Source organism: Corylus avellana, chromosome ca9 (assembly GCF_901000735.1).
Source record: "Corylus avellana chromosome ca9, CavTom2PMs-1.0".
NCBI classification, from domain to species: Eukaryota; Viridiplantae; Streptophyta; class Magnoliopsida; order Fagales; family Betulaceae; genus Corylus; species Corylus avellana.
In genome coordinates, this window is record NC_081549.1 from 12,720,091 (window position 1) to 12,739,017 (window position 18,927).

Consider the following 18,927-nt stretch of genomic DNA (forward strand, 5'->3'; position numbering starts at 1 on the left):
GTCTTCTCTGGTAGCGTGCTTGATCGTAGGTTCACTACGCTCGATTGCACTGTCAGGGATTCCAATTTTTTTCAATTTCTCTGATTGAGCCCAAATCTTCCAGATTTACTTCCTTATCTTCCAAAAGCCTACAAAAGCATGGAAACACATAAAATAACTAAAATAGTATAAATTAACAACACTTAAGGAATTAACACACATAAGTTTAAGGGCTAAACCATGAATATTTTGGTACTTAACAATGAACATGGTTCATGTGGTTTAAAAATGTAAGAGTAGTTAGTAGGAGCTAGTGTCCCATAGCTAGGTGAAGCATTAAAATTACCAAATGAAAAATTCATGCTTACCCTCACTCTTCAGACAAAACACACTTCCACATGAAACATGAAACATTGACCAATTTTTTGTTTTGTTTTTAAACAATAAAAACAGAAAATATATATATATATATATATATATATATAAAACAAAAAATGGACAAAAGAACTTGCAAAAAAAATTTACTTAGGCCTTCATGTGGGCTGACCTCTGGAAGAGTGCTGAGGAAGTTCCCAAATGCCAGCCGAGTGTGATGCTAGCTGCGCGGTGCGGGATGGGTCGAGCACAGTTGCGATTGTTTGCTGCGGAGTGCTCGAGCGTAGGTGCGGTGCGATCGATCGCACTGGTAGGGACTGGTTTTGCCGACACTACAACAGAAACACAAAAACAACCAACTTTTTCTTTTCTTTTTTTCTTTTTTTTAATGGTTAGATAAAATCTCAGAAACAAAATAAAATAAAATAAAATATAATTGCAAAAAGAAAAGAAAACAAAAATCTACCTAAACTAGTAGTAAAACGAAAGTAATTTAAATCAAAATCAATTTCCACAAATCAACATATCCGCGGCAACGGTGCCAAAAACTTGATGTGCAAATTATAATTACTCGTAAGCGCACGGGTCGTATGCAATATAGCGTGTGCAAGTGCGAGGTCGATCCACAGGGAATTGCGTTGCAGAAATCAATTTTTATCTAAACTAATTCTATCTTAACCTAGTTTCGAATTGTGTCGTGAAAAATGGTAAATTAAATAAAAACCGAAATTAAATCAAATGATAAAATTACTAAGGTTTTCAGAATCCACCTCACCAAATCAAAGCATACATTCTCATGTTTTCATTCATACAACCGACAAACAATTGATCCCTATATATGTTCTATTGTTTTTATAAACCAATTGAAACATATGAATCTATCCTTATTACAAATCACAAAACATATCTGGTTTAGTTCAAAAGATCCAATGTATCCATGCTTTGCACAAAAGACAATAGATATCCAAAGTAAACCGAAAGATGCAATGTATCCGTTGGATGAAACATAACGAATAACCAACATTTTCACAATTTATAAACACAATCAATCACAATTTTGTCATATAATTGAATTGAAACGAACATATATTACATTAAACGACGGATTTGTATGAACAAAACATAAAGATATGCAAACAAATCAATGGTGAGGCTTCATCTTCAACCTTAGTTGAAGAATTAGCCTCTCATGATAAAAGAAAGCATAAAGAAACTAAAACACTTCATTAAAATTGGAGTGCTTACAAAAGAATTGGAGTTCAAAACTCCAAAAACCCAGAAAACATGAAAATTGACAAAGCACAGCGCCCCCGTCTCTATCCATTTACAATGAAAAAAAATGATATTTATAATGTTATTTTAGGGTTTTAGCACTACCAGGTCAGACGAGTGCGCTCGCATGCACACTAGGTGCGCTCGATCGCACTCGAGCATGCACTTTCCACTTTCGATGGGCACGGGTGTGCTCGAACGCACTAAATGTACGCTCGAGTGCATTACCGTTCAGAATTAGCCAATTATTGTGGACATGACTTTATAGATCTTTGAGTTATCTTTTCAATGACACCAAGATCGCTTCAATTTGAGCACCACAACTCAAGATATGGTCTTTTTAGTGGGACTAGTCATGTGCGAATCATCTCTCGATCTAAATTTGCTGCCAATGCTCCCTGAAGTGTCTTAAGCCCCAGAATTAATGGAATGAGTTACATTTTTCACTTTAAAGATGCAATTTTTCCCTAGCAACCTACAAAATACTAAAAATAAAGAACTAACACAAAACATCAGAAAATAATAAAGCTAAAGGCTTAGCAAACATAAATTAAGGAGCCCAAATATGCAATATTTGGAGCTCAACACGTGATGAATAAAATAGGTCTCCTATAAATAGTTTTGCTGTCACTATTCACTACAGACTTTGTGAATTTGTTTTGTTAAACTCTCTCTTCACTAAAGCCTCTTTTCTCCACTAGCACTTGGTCTTGATGGTATTGATATTCAAGAGGGGACGTGATATAGCTCGAAGATGCCCTTTCTCTTGTTTGACATCTTTGCCTTTGGCATGTTGCCTTGTTCACTTGATGATGATAAAGATGATGTCTTTGATTTGTGTTTGTTGAAGAAAGTCTACCGAAGGGTCGGTAAAGGAAGTCATTGGTTGAAGATGGTCACGATGGAGACAAGATGAGAGGTTTGTTGTTCTTACTAAGTTTAGAGGTGCTCAAGGGTGTGGGTATCATCTATTCTATAACTGTGAATCTTCTTTTAGTGATTTCCTGGGTTTGGCTGCCCCGGAGTGGTTTTTACCTTGAGGTGCTCAAGGGTTTTCCACTTCATAAACAAACTTTGTGTTGTGGTTGTGTTTGATAATATGGCTTAGTATTTTCTATTGAATACTTGATTGCAATAGGTAGAACACGATTTTTATATACTATCAATTGGTATCAAAGCGGGTTTTCTTAGTTTTGGACTAACGTCTTGAGTGTGTTTCTTTCCTCTTTTCACTGTGTGTTCAGTCATGTCTTGGAATATTCTTTTTTTTTTTATTGTATTATTATTATTATTATTTTTTATGAGTTGCGTTGTTTAAAAGATTTTGATAAGTCTTCCACTTCTTGTGCTAGTGTTGTTGAATCTCTTGAATCTTCTTACTATATTGAGATTGATCATGATAATCCTTCTCTCTCCTTTGATGCCTTGATTTATTCCTATGATACGATGTCTAAGGAACTTTATTCTCTTAATCTTGATATTGAGCATATTATGGATGAGTTAGTCATAGTCAATGCTGAAATGAAAAGATTGAAATCGGACAATGAGATTAAAAGAAAAGAACTTCTCTTTGCTAAACAATCCAAAGTGTTGGATGTGAAATCACTTGATTGTTCCTCATATGATACTTATCTTGCTAAAAAATGTGGATCTTGTTTTCACTGTGGAGTTGTTGTGCAAAATATCTACCTAAATTAATAGATAAATAATTGTATGTTTTACCTGCAAGTGCACAAGGTCAACATAGTAGTATATGGTGCAAGTACAGGATCATTCTCACGAGGATTGCTGAATTTATGTTTAAAAATAAATTCCTTAAGTAAAACAAAGATTGATTGTTTAAGTGATGATAATAAAAGGTAGGGCTTTGATATCCACCACTAATTATATTTAGCTAATATAACAATATATCAATGCTTTGATCATGTTATGCATATCTAATGTTTGTCAACCTAAGGGCATGGCGTATACTCCTAAGGCTATAGATTTCCCTAAGTAACGAGTTAGGCATGGCGTATACTCTAACTCTTTTCTTTTCTAAGGGATTTAGCATGGTGTATACTAAGTTGTTCCTTAGGAAAGCATATGTTCTATGGAAATCGACAAACACATGGGGCTTAGGGCATGACATATACTCCCGGTTCCCCATGTTGATTAACCCAAGAATCGCGGTGTGGATTCTTTTGTTACTTATGTTAAACCCAGGACTCGGCCATCCAAATTGATTTACTAGTCCATACCACATGCATATGTTGATCAGGCACACACATATGAGGAATTCATGTAAGTAGGCATTAATAAAGTTAAATAGCACAACAAGATCATCACAAGGGTGCCAATATTGAAATATTAACTAAACATAACTAGGGCTTCAATCTAGCCCTACTAATTAATTTAGCTACACATAAAATTGATGTTAAACATCTTCATAAATAAAAGAAAAGAAAAGAAAAGAATAAACCCGAGACTTGAACTTCAAGAGCTCATCTTCTTCTCCTTACAAAGCATACCTATTCTAAAGGCTTAAGGGTCTATTTATAGGCTTTAGAAGTCCTTGACAAAGTAGTAAACCTAGGGATTTCGTAGGGTTTCAAAATCTATTACAATTGGGATTTGGAAAACCCTAATATGGAAAGAATGACAATCTGGCCGCCACTTGATATGTCTCCTGCGCACGGGTACGATCGATCGCAACCCGTGTGCGCTCGATCGCAGACCTGCGATCGATCCTTTTCTGGCATGCACTCGATCGCTCCTGGCCTGGATTGTGCTTTGTCTTCTCGGGTACTGCGCTCGATCGCAGGTACCCTGTGATCGATCGCAGTGTCAGAGAGCTCCCAATTTTCCATCTTCTCTCTTTTGAGCCCAAATCATCTAGATTTACTTCATTTTCTTTTAAAAGCCTACAAAAGTATGAAAAACACAAAAAGGAATTAAAATGACCTAATTAACCAAAACCAAAGGATTAAAACACGTAAGTTAAGGGCTGAAAATATGAATATTTTAGCACTTATCAGGAGTCCAAGGACATTTTCATGCTAAATATCCTCTTTTAATGTATGAGAATGCCAAGTTTTCTAAGACTGTCTGTAATAAGAAAAATGTTAACCTTGTTCAACAACAGTTGGAACTCATAAATTCCAAACTGGATTTTCTTACTAGTGTCATTTTTGATAAATACCCCTCCTCATTTGTGCATAGTCAATGCAATTGCTCTTTCAAGAAGTGTCCTATTGAAGAAGATGATCATGTTAATCTTGTTGCTCACACTTCTTTAAAAGCTCTTGATTCATGTCGTGGTAGCTCGAAAGTGGTTGTTCTAAGCACATGTCAGGAGACAAATCTGTGTTTAACTATTTAAATGAGTACAGGGGTGACAGTGTTACATTTGGAGATGGAAATCATGCTTAGATCAAAGGAAGGGGCTCAATGAAAATCAAAGGGGTTCCAGAGATTCATGAAGTACTCTATATGAAGAATCTCAAAGCAAATCTTCTTAGCAACAACCAGATAAGTGACAAAGATCGTATTGTTCAGTTCTAAAAAAAAAAGAATGCAATGTGTTCAATGAGGATGTAAAATGGATTATGGGAGGTGTGAGGATATCTGATAATTACTATGGGATTGGTCCCTCAACCATTCTTAGTTGTAAGCAAGCCAAGTTGGACATTGCTGCACTATGGCATCAACATTTGGGAGATTTGAATTTCAAGGATCTCTTTAAGGCTTTCAAGAATGAGCTGATCAGTGATCTGCCAAAGTTAGGCAAGATTGAGAAAATGGTAGGTGGACCCTATCAGTTGGGAAAACAAATCAAATCTCAACACATAGCAACAAAGTCCATTCACACCACATATTCTCTCGAGTTGCTTCACATGGATCTGATGGGCCCCATGGGAAGTGAGAGTATGGGAGGAAAGAAATATATCATGGTGATTATGGATGACTATTCTTGATTTACTTGGGTGATATTATTGAAGGACAAGTCTGAAGCATGTGATCAAGCCAAAATCCTGTTCAAAAGGATCCAAAATGAAAAAAGATGTACCATTCATCAGATAAGAAATGATCATGGAAGGGAATTTGAGAACTCATGTTTTGAAAAATTATGTGAAGAGACAGGCATAAAACAGTAATTCTCCTCATCCATCATTCCTCAGCAGAATGGAGTTGTTGAAAAGGAGAATAGAGTCAACCAAGATATGGCTCGAGCTATGTTACTTGGGAAGAACCTTGCTACATATTTCTCGGGAGAAGCTGTCAATACCGCTTGTCACATTATCAATAGAGTTTATCGAAGGCCCACCACTGAGAAGACATTGTATGAGATTTGGAAGGGGAAGAAACCAACAGTGAAATATTTCCACATTTTTGGAAGTAAATGCTTCATACTCTATGACAGGGAAAATCTTGGTAAATTTGACACCAAGAGTGATGAAGGAATCTTTCTCGGATATTCTCATTCGAGTAGAGCATATCGGGTTTACAACAGTTGAACAGGCACTGTCATGGAATCTATAAATGTTGTGATTCATGATGAATCCTCTGGTGTCAGGATTCAACCACTTGCAAGTGAAGAGAAGCTTGTGGAAGTTGAAGAACCAGCTGTGGAGGAATCAGATGAAATAGTGGAATTTGGTTCTCCAGAGTCAAATGATACAAAATAAGGCTAGATTGGTTGCTCAGGGTTATACTCAAATTGAAGGGATAGACTTTGGTGAGACGTTTGCTCCAGTTGCCAGACTAGAGTCTATTCAGATTCTTCTTGGAATAGTGTGCAAGTTTGGTTTTAAAATCATATGAATGTGTGTGGCCAGCATATGCATGTGGTATGGATTAGTTATTTAAGTCAACTTGGATGATTGAGTCCTGCGCTTAATAGAGTAACAAAAGATATCTTTGTGGATTCTTAGGGTAATCAACATTAGGAATCGGGAGTATATACGCATGCCCTAGGCCTCATGTGTTTGTCGACTTTCGTTGAATTATGCTTTCTTAAAGAACAACTTAGTGTACACCCATGCCAAATCCTTTGAGAAAGAAAAGAATTAGAGTATACACTCATGCCTAATTCATTGCTTAGGGAGATCTAGAGCTTAAGGAGTATACACCCATGCCCTTATGTTGGCAAACATTAAGTAATCTCGATATTATTGGAACATTGGCATATTGTTATATTATTTGAGTATGATTAGTGGTGGATATCAAAACCCTACCTTTTATCTTTATTGAATCAAAAATCAATCCTTTCTCTTGTTTTAATTGCAGAATTAATTTTAATCAAAATTTATTAATTCTTGTTGGAATGATCTCGTAATTGCACCTTATACTAATGTTTTGATCTTTTGCACTTGCGAGTTAAAACGTAGTAAATATTATCTATTAATTTAGGTAGTATTTGTCACAACATGCGTTATGACGGGTATTTAGATCTAATTTTTACTCTTTGCGTCCTAACGAGGATTAACTCCCGTTATGATGGTAATGGCTCAAAATACAGATTTTGGCCTTCCCGTCAGAATGAAAATCACAGTTAAGACGGAAATAAGTAAAATTTCAAATCTATAAATACGTGTCTCATTTTCTGTAGAACTCTTTGAACCTCTCCATTTCCATTTATGCTCTTTTGAGTTTGGAGGTTCCCAGTGAAGAATGGGTTGCTATTATCATTCATGGAAGTCATACCCTTTACCATTGTTTGTATCAAGTGGAGTTCTGAAAAAGCTTGAAGCTTTCCACCACTTAGGGTTTTTGTTTTTTATTTCAAACCACACTATACACATCAATGAACCGCAAAGAATTTTATCGAAGGGTCGGTAAGGAGATTCATTGCATGAAGGTGGTTACGATGGAGACAAGCTGAGAAGCTCGTTGTTCTTACTAAGTCTAGAGGTCCTCCAGAGAGTGAGTATTGTCTAGTCTGTAACTGTGAATCTTCATATAGTGATTTCTTGGGTTTGGCTGCCCCGGAGTGGTTTTCCCTTTTGATGTGTTCAAAGGGTTTTCCACTTCGTCAATAAATCTTTGTGTTATGGTTGTGTGGATGCTCCTTTTTGTTGTGTTGGTTTTTTATTAAGCATAGCTATTTATTCTTTTTGTATAAATTGAATATGCGTTTGATTTGGTTGTGATGTTGCTTTAATTATTCTGTGCATGTTATATGTTTGATGAATGGCTTTGTTCCATATTTTGGTTATCTGGCAATTTGAGGGTAGAACACGATCCTCATTGTTCTTTCAGACTTGGTTAGGCTCGTGAGCATGCTCGTATATATATATATATAAATATAAATTAAGTAACAAATAATTAATTATAAGGATAAGTTGTAGTTAAAATAAATAGAAGGGCTTAAATAACAATTGGGAAAGAATATATATAAGGTAAGTTGGGGTAATAATGTGATTTAGAAAGTTAGAGGGGTTTAAACAAAATAAAATCTTATCCACAACCACGTGTGTGGCTGTGGATCACGTTGGGTCATCACCTTACGAGCTGAGTCCTTTGTTCTCAAATCTCTGCTCTCTATTTCTCATCCATTATGCATCCTCCCTTTTCTCTTCAACCCAGAAAGACCAAACCCTCCTCTACTTCATGCTCATCGACACACACATGGAGTAGAGAGAGATCACGACGGAAAGAGAGATTGAGATGCTGATGAGAGAGAACTACCAAGAGAGAAGCAAACCCAATGAGTGATGCACAACTTGGAGGATGGAGAAGTTCCGGCCATTGGGAGCAAAAGAGCTAACAATCCAAGCTTCTCCTTACAGTTTTGTCTTACCGACTTGTCTTCCTCGCAACTCATCCATTGTCCATTAACCGCCCCTTCATGAGTCACTCAAAACTGGCTCACGACCAATTCACAATCGCCAACGAAAGCTCTCTAGTCACCTCTCAACCACATGAAGATCACCAAGAACCAACTCGGCCTACCAATCTCGAGCCTATCACACCCCAAAGCCAGCAATCACCAAATACAGCCAAGACCAATAACAACTCAAAACATCAATCTGCACCTATCTTATTTTCGTGCCTCGAGCCCAACAATCACAGAAGCATGCTTCCTTGACACTTATTTTGAATCATGTCAACTTAGCACACGAGCAAACTTCTATCTTGTCATAGCCACTCAAGTAGCCTAGCCGCACTCCAACAGACCTTGCAAGGATGACACACCACTAGCAAATATAGGGTGCATGTCCTATTGTTGTGAGTTTTAAAGTGATACTCGCAAGTGCACAAGTTATATGCAATATAGATTATGCAAGTGCGAGGTCGATCCACAGGGAATTGTGTCATGAAATTCAATTTCTATCTAAATTAATCCTATTTTAACCTAGTTCCGAATTTGATGTGATTTTTTTGTGCAAAAAGATAAACTAAATTAAATTGATTAAAAGCAAATGATAAAAAGCACTAAGGGTTTCAGAATCCACTTCACCAAATTAGAGCATACATTCTTATGTGTTTGTTCATACATCCGACAAGCAATTAAACCCTATGCACGTTCTATTGTTTTTATAAAATTAATCTTTTGAAACATTCAATAAATCTATCCTAATTACAAATCACAACGAATATCCAACTGAGACCAAAACATCCAATGTATCCGTTTGAATTACGAAAAACAATGGACATCCAATTTCAGTCAAGAGATTCGATGTATCCGTTGGATGAAACACAATGAATATCCAACATTTAATCAAACAATCAATTAAAAGGGTTTAATCTAATAACTGAATTGAAATAGAACATCATATAAATATAAATATCGAAATTTTACGAACATACATGAGAAATATAAAACTAATCAATGGTGAGGCTTCATCTTCAACCTTAGTTGAAGATTCTAGCTTCTTATGACTACAAAAAGCATAAAAATACTAATTGAATTCATGGAAACATAGAAACTTACAAAGACAAATCGTTTTAGTGCTACAAAATGTCAACCAGATGAAAAATACACTGAACATCGCCCCCTTGGTGCGTTTAAAATGAAAAGAATGATATTTATAATGTTAATTAGGGTTTTAGCGCTGCTAGGTCAGACGAGTGTGCTCAAGCGCACACTAGGTGCGCTCGATCGCACTCGAGCATGTATCACTCCTCATGCGGCACAGCACTTGCGCACTACTGGATTGATATGGGTGTGTATGCGCTTGAGCGCAAGACTTCTACGATTGAGCGCATATTGCTCAATCCACTTCCAAAAATGCACTTGTTTTCACTTCCTTGCAACTTTCACCTTAAAGCCGTAGTTTTCCCTTAGCAACCTGCAAAACACTAGAACACCAAAACTAACACAAACATCAGAAAATAATAAGGCTAAAGGATTAACAAATGCAAATTAAGGGGCCCAAATATACAATATTTGACATTCATCAAATACCCATAAACTTACATTTTGCAAGTCCCATAGCAAAACAAAATGAAAAACAAAATGAAAACGTGAAACATAAGCCCGTTGTCGTGGGAGAGACGATTGCATGTAGCATATGCAACAAGCCTTTTAAACCCTTAGGCATCCTTAGAGGACGAGTGAAGTCTCGTGAGGGTTTAACAGCAATGATGCCCACAAACATTTTTAGGACTATGTTATTGACAAACATGAACTTCCATACAAACACATGGTTCTTACATCATGAGCATGTTTAACAAAATGAGCACCACAATCACATAATCAGGACATCCAAAGTCAATTCACTCATAAATAGAAATTTAAGACAACACATGCTCCAATAAGTGCAGAGTGAGATTAACATACAATCATGAGACTTCAATTTTTCTTAAAGTTTTGTGTACCTCAAAATTCATAGGAATTCTCTCAGATGAAATCAACCAAGGTTTAAATCAAGATATGCATTTTTTTATTTTTTTGTGTATGCTGTGCAATGCTCGGCTCCCTTAAGCTTTCTAATTGACCTATGTAACGAGTGTTGGGCCAATGACTCCCAAACCAGATGATTTTAGGGCACTAGATGTAGAAATATCCCTAAGGGCTTAATTACTCAAGTCAAAAAGACTACGAAGCCAAACTAGCCATACAATCAATCAAATTGAATTTCACAACTTTTTATGCGAACACTCAATGCTTAGTGAGGCAAGAGGTCAGGTTACTCATTGAAAGACTCAAACTAAATTTATTTTTTTTATTTTTTTTATTATTATTTTTATCTATTTTCAAGCCAAGGTTTCATCAACAATTCATCCTACAAATCTCAAAATACACACTATGCAATTCAAATCTCATACCTCATAGATTTTATGCTAATGGCTTGTGATGATCAACTAAAACATGTGAAGTCTCTCTAATTCAACAAATGAGTCAAAAGCCTCAGATTTCTAATGACATGCTGTGTTCCAGATTTTAAACAAACCAATGACATGCAAACCATAGTCATAGTGTCACTCAAGCAAAATCAACAACATAGCACAATTTTTTTTTTTTTTTTTTTGAACACATAAACAACCAAAATAACAAGAAAAAAACAAAACAAAAATGTCTTCCCCGCCCCCAGACTAAAATGACATATTGTCCCCAATGTGGCCAGAAATACAACACCGAATGGGTGGCACACAAGCGCTAAGTTTACAGTCTTCAGCCAAACTTTCCACTGCAAGTGCGTTGCATGATCCAAACGACATGCGATAGTAGGCAAACACACCAAAAGGAATTGTGAGGGTTGTGTTCTCTTGCTCGTCGGGGTCCAAAGGAACTTGGTTGTAGCTAGAATAACCATTAAGCACACAGTAGTAGGGATGTCCAGGTAACCGTTCCACTAACTGATCAATGAACGGGGGAGGGAAATGATCTTTCCTTGTAATGGCCTTCAGCTTGCTATAATCAATGCACCCTTGCCATCCTGTCTGAACAAGAGTAGAGAACAACTGGTTATTCTTTTTCCTCCCCATGGTCACACCTAGCCACTTAGGCCACACATGAATGGGTCTAACCCATTTGCTCTCAGAAATCAACTTGAGAGGCTCAAGTGCTATTGAATATGGGTTAGGGAATGATATCTCAATGGTTTCCCCATTCTCCGGCTGCATCTCAGGAATGGGATCCAAAGGAGCTTCAGCTTGCTCAACTAATTCATCAAAGTCCAGATCATATCCAAATTGAGCAAAGCATTCTAGCACAGGGTCCAAACTTGACTCACTCACAACCTTAACTGGCTCAAGTAACCTGTCAAGGTCCATATCGCCTCTATATTGAGCAAAGCTCTCCACCTCGGGATCCTCAATATTTGGCTCATACAAAGTCCTAACTTGCTCAAGTAACCTATCAAGGTCGAGATCACCTCTAGATAGTGTAAAACACTCTATATCAGGATCCTCAATACTTGGCTCAAACAAAATCCCAAATAGCTTGTCTAAGTTCAGATCTTCTCCATCTTGAGTAAAACACTTCACCTCAGGGTCCTCCAAGCTTGACTGACTCACAATCTCATCAGTTATCTCTTCAATTAGGCACACATTGCGGACCTCATCATAGTCAAGTGGCTGCTTATTGATGTCAAAGATGTTTAGCTCCACTATCATATTCCCAAAAGAAATTTTCACTACCCCAGTCCTATAGTTGATTAGGGCGTTAGTCGTAGCTAAGAAAGGTCACCCTAAAATCATCGAAATTTGGCTCCCAACATTATGAACTGGTTCCGTGTCTATCACTATGAAGTCCACATGGAAGTAAAACTTGTCCACCTTGATCAATACATCCTCAATTATTCCCCTTGGTCTTTTATCTGACTTGTCAGCCAATTGGAGTGTCATAGATGTGGGCTTCAATTTTCCCAACCACAATTGTAAGTAGACTAAATAGGGCAAGAGATTCACACTTGCTCCAAGATCCAATAAAGCCCTTTCAATCCGGTTGACTCCTATCATGCAAGAAATGGTTGGACACCCAGGGTCCTTATACTTGATGGGAAGCTTGCATTGAAAGATGGAGCTGACTTGCTTGGTCAGAAATGCTTTCTTTGGGACATTTGTCTTTCTCTTGATAGTGACCAAATCCTTCAAGAACTTAGCAAAAGATGGCGCCTACTGGATGGCATTCAAAAATTGGATGTTTATCTAAACTTGCTTGAATACCTTTAAGATCTCAGCAAACTGTGCATTTTTCTTTGGGGCTTTCAATCTTTCTGGATAAGGAGCTTTTGGGATAAAACTCTTGGGGGGATCATCAACAATGGGTTGGACTATGGTAGGCTCAGCAACTTTCTCCGCATTGTTGTGACTTTCTTGCCCTTGCAGCACAATGGGGTTCTCTTCTGGCAGAACCACTTGATTGTCCACTTGTCTCCCTGATCTAAGTGTGACAATAGACTGCACTTGTTCATCCCCGTGTGTAGGATCTGAAGAATTTTCAACCACAAATTGTCCCTTAGGGTTCGGTACGGGCTGACTAGGGAAATTTCCCTTTTCTCTTTCACCCAATTGATTTGCTATTTGCTCAATCTGAACTTCCATCTTGGCAATCGCTTGGGTATTCACCATAGTAGCATTCTTCACTTCACTTATAGATTAGCCTATGAGTTGGATGAAGGCCTTGAGAGTGTCCTCCAAAGTAGACTGTGAAGAAGATGCTGGCACTTGATTGGGTGCTTGGTATGCAGGAGGTGGCGCTGGATGAGACAAGCTACCATGATTTTGAAACTGTCTAAGAAATTTGGGACGGTATTGATTTTGGGCATGATGAGGAAATTTGCCATGATGAGGAGCCCCTCCCTGAATCACCAGTTAATTCTGCTTCCATGAGAAATTTGGGTGGTTCCATCACCCTTGATTGTAGGTCTCTGAGTATGGTCCATTTGACTACTTCCGGTAATCATTGAAAGCATTCACTTGTTCCATAGGACACTCGGCAAACGCCGGCATAGATGCACAATTCTGTGCTAAGTGCATAGGACTAGCACAGATGGAATAGCTATCCACATTGAATGTGTTGGCAGTATTGATGTACTGGCTTATAGTGAGAGCATCGACCTTCTTGGTGAGAGCATCTATCTTCATCCTTAAATCAGTGTCTTCTCTCAACTCCTAGATGCCTCCTTTCTTGGGGATACAGGCAGATTTGTCCCGACAACTTGAAAAATCCCACTACTGTGAATTGTTGGACAACTTGTCCAATGCTTTGTATGCTTCATCCCCCGTCAAACTTAAGAATGCTCCTCTATTCATAGACTCGATCATACTATGGTTGGATTGAGTCAACTCTTGGTAGAAGAACTGAACGAGCCTCCATTTCTCATAACCATGAGGAGGGCATCTTATAAGTAACTCTTTGAAGCGCTTCCAACTCTCATAAAATTTCTCATCCTCCTCCTGAGTGAAGGAACTAATCTCCTTTTTGCAATCATTGACTTTCGACATTGGGAAAAACTTGTTGTAAAACTTGCTCAACAAGATTTCCCAAGATGTAATGGATCTGGGCGTGTTGGAGTCCAATCATGCCCCGGCTTTATCATGCAAAGAGAAAGGGAAAAGTCTAAGGTGGACAGACTCTTTAGAAAAATTATGAAACTTGCATGTGGCACAGATGTCCTTGAACGTCTTCACATGACTGTAAGGATTTTCAAGTTCTAAGCCACAAAATGAGGGTAGGAGTTGGATGACATGAGGTTTTAGATCAAAGTGGGTGGCATTGGTTTTGGGAATACGATACACGAAGGAGCGTTTCTCGCAACTGGTGCAAACAAATCCCTAAGAGATCTGGTAAAGTCCACATATAAGGTTGATCTTCCATCTCTACAGTCTCTCTCTCAACAGGTGCTCTCCGATTTCTCCTAAGAGTTCTTTCTATTTCGGGGTCTAAAGATGTCAACTCTAGGTTCAAAGATCTCCGACCAGGCATACACCAAACAAAAATGCTAAAATAAACTAACTAACAAAAACAAAATATTCACAAAAAAGGAGAAAAGCAAAAACAAAAAATAAACTACTCACAAAATAGCCCAAAAAGAATTTGAAAAACTTTTCTACTTAACTATTGCTGACCTACTAAGGCTCTTTGCAGAGGTGCGCTCGAGCGCAGGTGAGGGGCGATCTGGCATAGGCACACGCTGGTATGCTGTTGTTGCGCTGGTGCGCTCGAGTTGCAATGGTGTGTGCTCGAGCGTGTGTGTGAAGTGCGCTTGAACGCAGGCGTGGAAGTGTTGAACGCATATGTAGCTCGCTTGATGCCCTTATGCTCGAGTGTGCTTGAGCGTACTTCGCCTGGTATGTTCGTCCGAGACCTGCAACAGAAACTAAAACAACCAAAAACACTTTCTCCTTTCTTTCTTTCTTTTTTTTTTTTTTTTAATTTTTTTTTTTTTTTAGTTTTGCAAACAGAAACAAAATAAAATTACAAAAATAAAATCAATTGAGACAAAAAAATTAAATTTCACAAACAAAAATAATTCCCCGGCAACGGCGCCAAAAACTTGTTGTGAGTTTTAAAATGGTACTTGCAAGTGCACGAGTCGTGTGCAATATAGATTATGCAAGTGCAAGGTTGATCCACAGGGAATTCTGTCGTGAAATTCAATTTCTATCTAAATTAATCCTATTTTAACCTAATTATGAATTTAATGTGATTTTTTTGTGCAAAAAAAAAAACTAAATTAAATTGATTAAAACCAAATGATAAAAAGCACTAAGGTTTTCAGAATGCTCTTCATCAAATTAAAACATACATTCTCATGTGTTTGTTCATACATTTGACAAGCAATTAAACCCTATGCACGTTTTATTGTTTTTATAAAATTAATCTATTGAAATATTCAATGAATCCATCCTAATTACAAATCACAACGAATATCCAACAAGGACCAAAACATGCAATGTATCCTTTTGAATTACGAAAAAAAATGGATATCCAATTTCAGTCAAAAGATTTGATGTATCCGTTGGATGAAACACAATGAATATCCAACGTTTAATCAAACAAATAATTAAACAATCAATTAAAAGGGTTTAATCTAATAACTTAATTGAAATAGAACATCATATATATATATATATAAATGTCTGAATTGTACGAACATACATGAGAAATATAAAATTAATCAATGGTGAGGCTTCATCTTCAACCTTAGTTGAAGATTCTATCCTCTCATGACTACAAAAAGCATAAAAATACTAATTGAATTCTTGGAAACAAAGAAACTTACAATGGGAAATCGTTTCAGCGCTACAAATTGCCAACAAGACAAAAAATACACTGAACGGCCCCCCCTTTGTGAGTTTACAATGAAAAGAATAATATTTATGATGTTAATTAGGGTTTCAGCGCTGCCAGGTCAGACGAGTGTGCTCGAGCACAAACTAGGTATGCTCGATCGCACTCGAGCATGTATCACACCTCTTGCGGCCCAGCGCTTGCGCACTGCTAGATTGTTATGGGTGTGTATGCGCTCGAGCGTAGAAGTGTGTGCTCGATCCTACTTCCAAAAATGCACTTGTTTCCACTTACAATTTTCACCTTAAAGCCACAATTTTCCCTTACCAACCTGCAAAACACTAGAACACCAAAACTAACACAAACATGAGAAAATAATAAGGCTACAAAATTAACAAATGCAAATTAAAGTGCCCAAATATACAATATTTGGCACTCATCACCTATCACTGAACCCAGAGCCTCCCCACTTTAGGGTAACAGGCTTCATACTGACGACACGTCATGGCTCGTAGCCACGACTAGAGCATATCGCAAGCCTCAACTTGAAGATCGAGAAAATGTGGACCTCTCCACTATTCAAACCAACTAGTATAAATAAGAAGAATGTTAAGTAGCTTTGATATTGTAGTGACCCAAATAATTAACTAAGCTTAGGTCGCTTAGTTAGAGGGTTAATTTGGGTTTTGGGTCACTAAGGATTGCTAGAGGGGCATTTTCAGAATTTGGACTTTCGGACCAGACGTACGCTAGGGTTGACAGACGTAAGCTCCTATTTTAGTAGGGGATGTACGCATAGGGACCACAATACGTACGCTGTCAATAGTATGCCGTACTCTACCAATAGTACAAGGACGTAAGATAAGGGACCACCAAACGTACGCTACGTTTTGGAAAACCTCTGGTTAATACCTGGAGATATGACACAACATTGGGACCGCTGTGTAAATAGTATCGGATGTACGCCCCAATAGTATCGAACGTCCGCTACTTTTCAGAAGAGTTGGTGAACGTCTCCAGCTTCTCTCCTCTATAAATACTAACCTTACCCTCGCCCTTTTCTCATTCAAACTCGACCCCAGGCTCTTGGAAACCCTTTTGTGAGTGTGTTGTTGTGAGATTGTGTGTTTTGTGTTGATCAAAAGAACAAAACAAATGACTAAGAGAACATGGCAAGACATTAAGGAGATGAGGGCCCACCGCAAACAGAAAGGCGATATTCTCAAAGAAGAAGAATAAGAAGCATACCAAGAGGAGCTAGCTTCCACCTATTGGCCTCCACACACCAAGAAGAGAAGCCATCTCCACAGCTCTATGGTCAATCATATTCTTGTCTTAGTCCCAATCAGAGGCAATCCATTTTAAAGATAGAAGCTCAAGAAGAGGTGCCATCTCCCATATATGATTATTCATTATCCTCTCCACATATATTCCTCTCCACATCAACAATACCAAGAAGAACCACCTCCTCTAAAGAGTTCTACCTTAGAAGAAGTGTATGCTGCCTTAGAAAAAGAGCATGTTGACCAACTATCGAGAGCAAGCTGCCGAGAGCAAGCTGCCACATTGAGGAGGGAAAAAGTGGTTGAAAGTAAAGAGGAAGAGAGGAAGGAGGAGCAATTTGAGGTTCCACAAGAACCACATCAAGAAAAAGAAGAGAGCACTGAGAATTCTTCAACATTTGCTCTTCTTCTTGAAACACCAAGAGGCCAGGAGAGAAGTTTGTCAAAGCTGCCAAGTGAGCAAATTGTGGACATCAACATAGAAAAGCTCCTTGAGTTTTCTTCTTATTTTATTATAGTTCATGATTCCCCACTAGATGAGAAACTGTTTGAGAAAACTCAGAGTGATCCACCCCAATCTACAGACAATTGGCATCCCCCTGCTAGAGGAAAAATTCATTCTCTGTGGTGCAAGAGAAGAAAAGATTGGTGCTTCACGTTTAAGAGGAGGACAACAGTCTGGCTGAACACGTTCAACTTAACACTCATGGGAGGCACCCCATAGCATATCCTTTTTATTTCTTTGTTTGTTTTTATTTCATTTTTATTTTATTTTTACTGTCATTTTTTTTTCTTGCTTTGTTACTTTAGTGTGTTGTTTCGCAGGGACAAGTGTCCTTCAGTTCAAGTTTGGGGGCGTGCAATGAGCCATGCTATTCCAGACAATTCAACCATCTCCCGGGTAAGTTCTTTCCATGTTATACACACATTGGGGACAATGTGTAATTAAGTTTGGGGGTATGGGAGACACTTTACACACACTTTGTCCCATTTCTGAAAAATATGCATGTTCATGTTTGTATTAAAATTTTGGTTGATCTTAAAAATTGTGATTTGATTCTCATTGGTAAGCTTAAAATTTTGAACACATGATCTGATGATAGGATTTTTCAGTTTGGTTACTTGCTATTGGCAGTTGAGAATTCACATGTTTGATCTAATCTACATAAGAACATTAGGACATAATTTGTGGGGTATGACATGCAAGTCTGATGTGTGCGTTTCTATGTCTTGGGTGAAACTGAATGATTTATTAGATGAATACTTTGGCATATATATGTGTGTGTGTGTGATAAAAGAAAAAAAAAAAATGATCATTGATAAGCTTTTCACTAAGTAACTGGACCTCTTGCCTCATTAAGCATTGAGTGTTCACGTCAAAAGGTGAAGAATTTTGATATGGTTAATATCATGGTTAGTTTGGTTTCGTAGCCTTTTTAACTCGAGTTAGTAAGTCCTTAGGTGTGTTTTACACCTAATGTCCTAAAACTACCTGGTTTGAGAGTCATTGACTCAACACTCGTTACATGAGTCAATTAGAAAGCTTAAGGGAACAAAACATGCACAGCCTAACTATAAAAATAAATAAATAAATAAAAAGAGAGAAAAAGAAAAGTTATGCTATAGTTATTCATTATAATAGGGATTTCAGTGAACTTTGAAATATTGAGACATTGCACATTGAAAATAATTGGCGGCTTCATATTTGTGTGCTAGTTCACTTTACACAGTTTTGAACTTGTGATGCCTTAGCCTGTCTTTTGTAAGTGATTAGACTTTAAAATTTCAATTCATTATGAAGAAGGAGTATATCTTTTTAAGCTTGCTAATGAATGAAAATCATGGTTTTGAGTG

General features: G+C 37.6%; 1 protein-coding gene and 1 non-coding gene across 2 annotated transcripts; one reads left to right on the forward strand and one right to left on the reverse strand.

The window, feature by feature from the left end:
- Positions 1 to 11,145: 11,145 nt before the first annotated feature.
- LOC132162318 (uncharacterized) lies at positions 11,146 to 12,168 on the reverse strand. The gene has a single exon (XM_059572564.1). It carries the CDS (start codon positions 12,166 to 12,168, stop codon positions 11,146 to 11,148), a length of 1,023 nt encoding a protein of 340 aa, XP_059428547.1.
- Positions 12,169 to 13,879: 1,711 nt separating this feature from the next.
- On the forward strand, positions 13,880 to 13,987 carry LOC132162678 (small nucleolar RNA R71). The gene has a single exon (XR_009438257.1). It is a non-coding gene; the product is annotated as a small nucleolar RNA R71 (small nucleolar RNA).
- The last annotated feature ends 4,940 nt before the right edge of the window (positions 13,988 to 18,927 follow it).

Coding starts and splice junctions, on each gene's coding strand:
- LOC132162318 (XM_059572564.1), bottom strand. CDS start 12,168: ATGATAGTGGAGCTAAACATCTTTGACATCAATAAGCAGCCACTTGAC.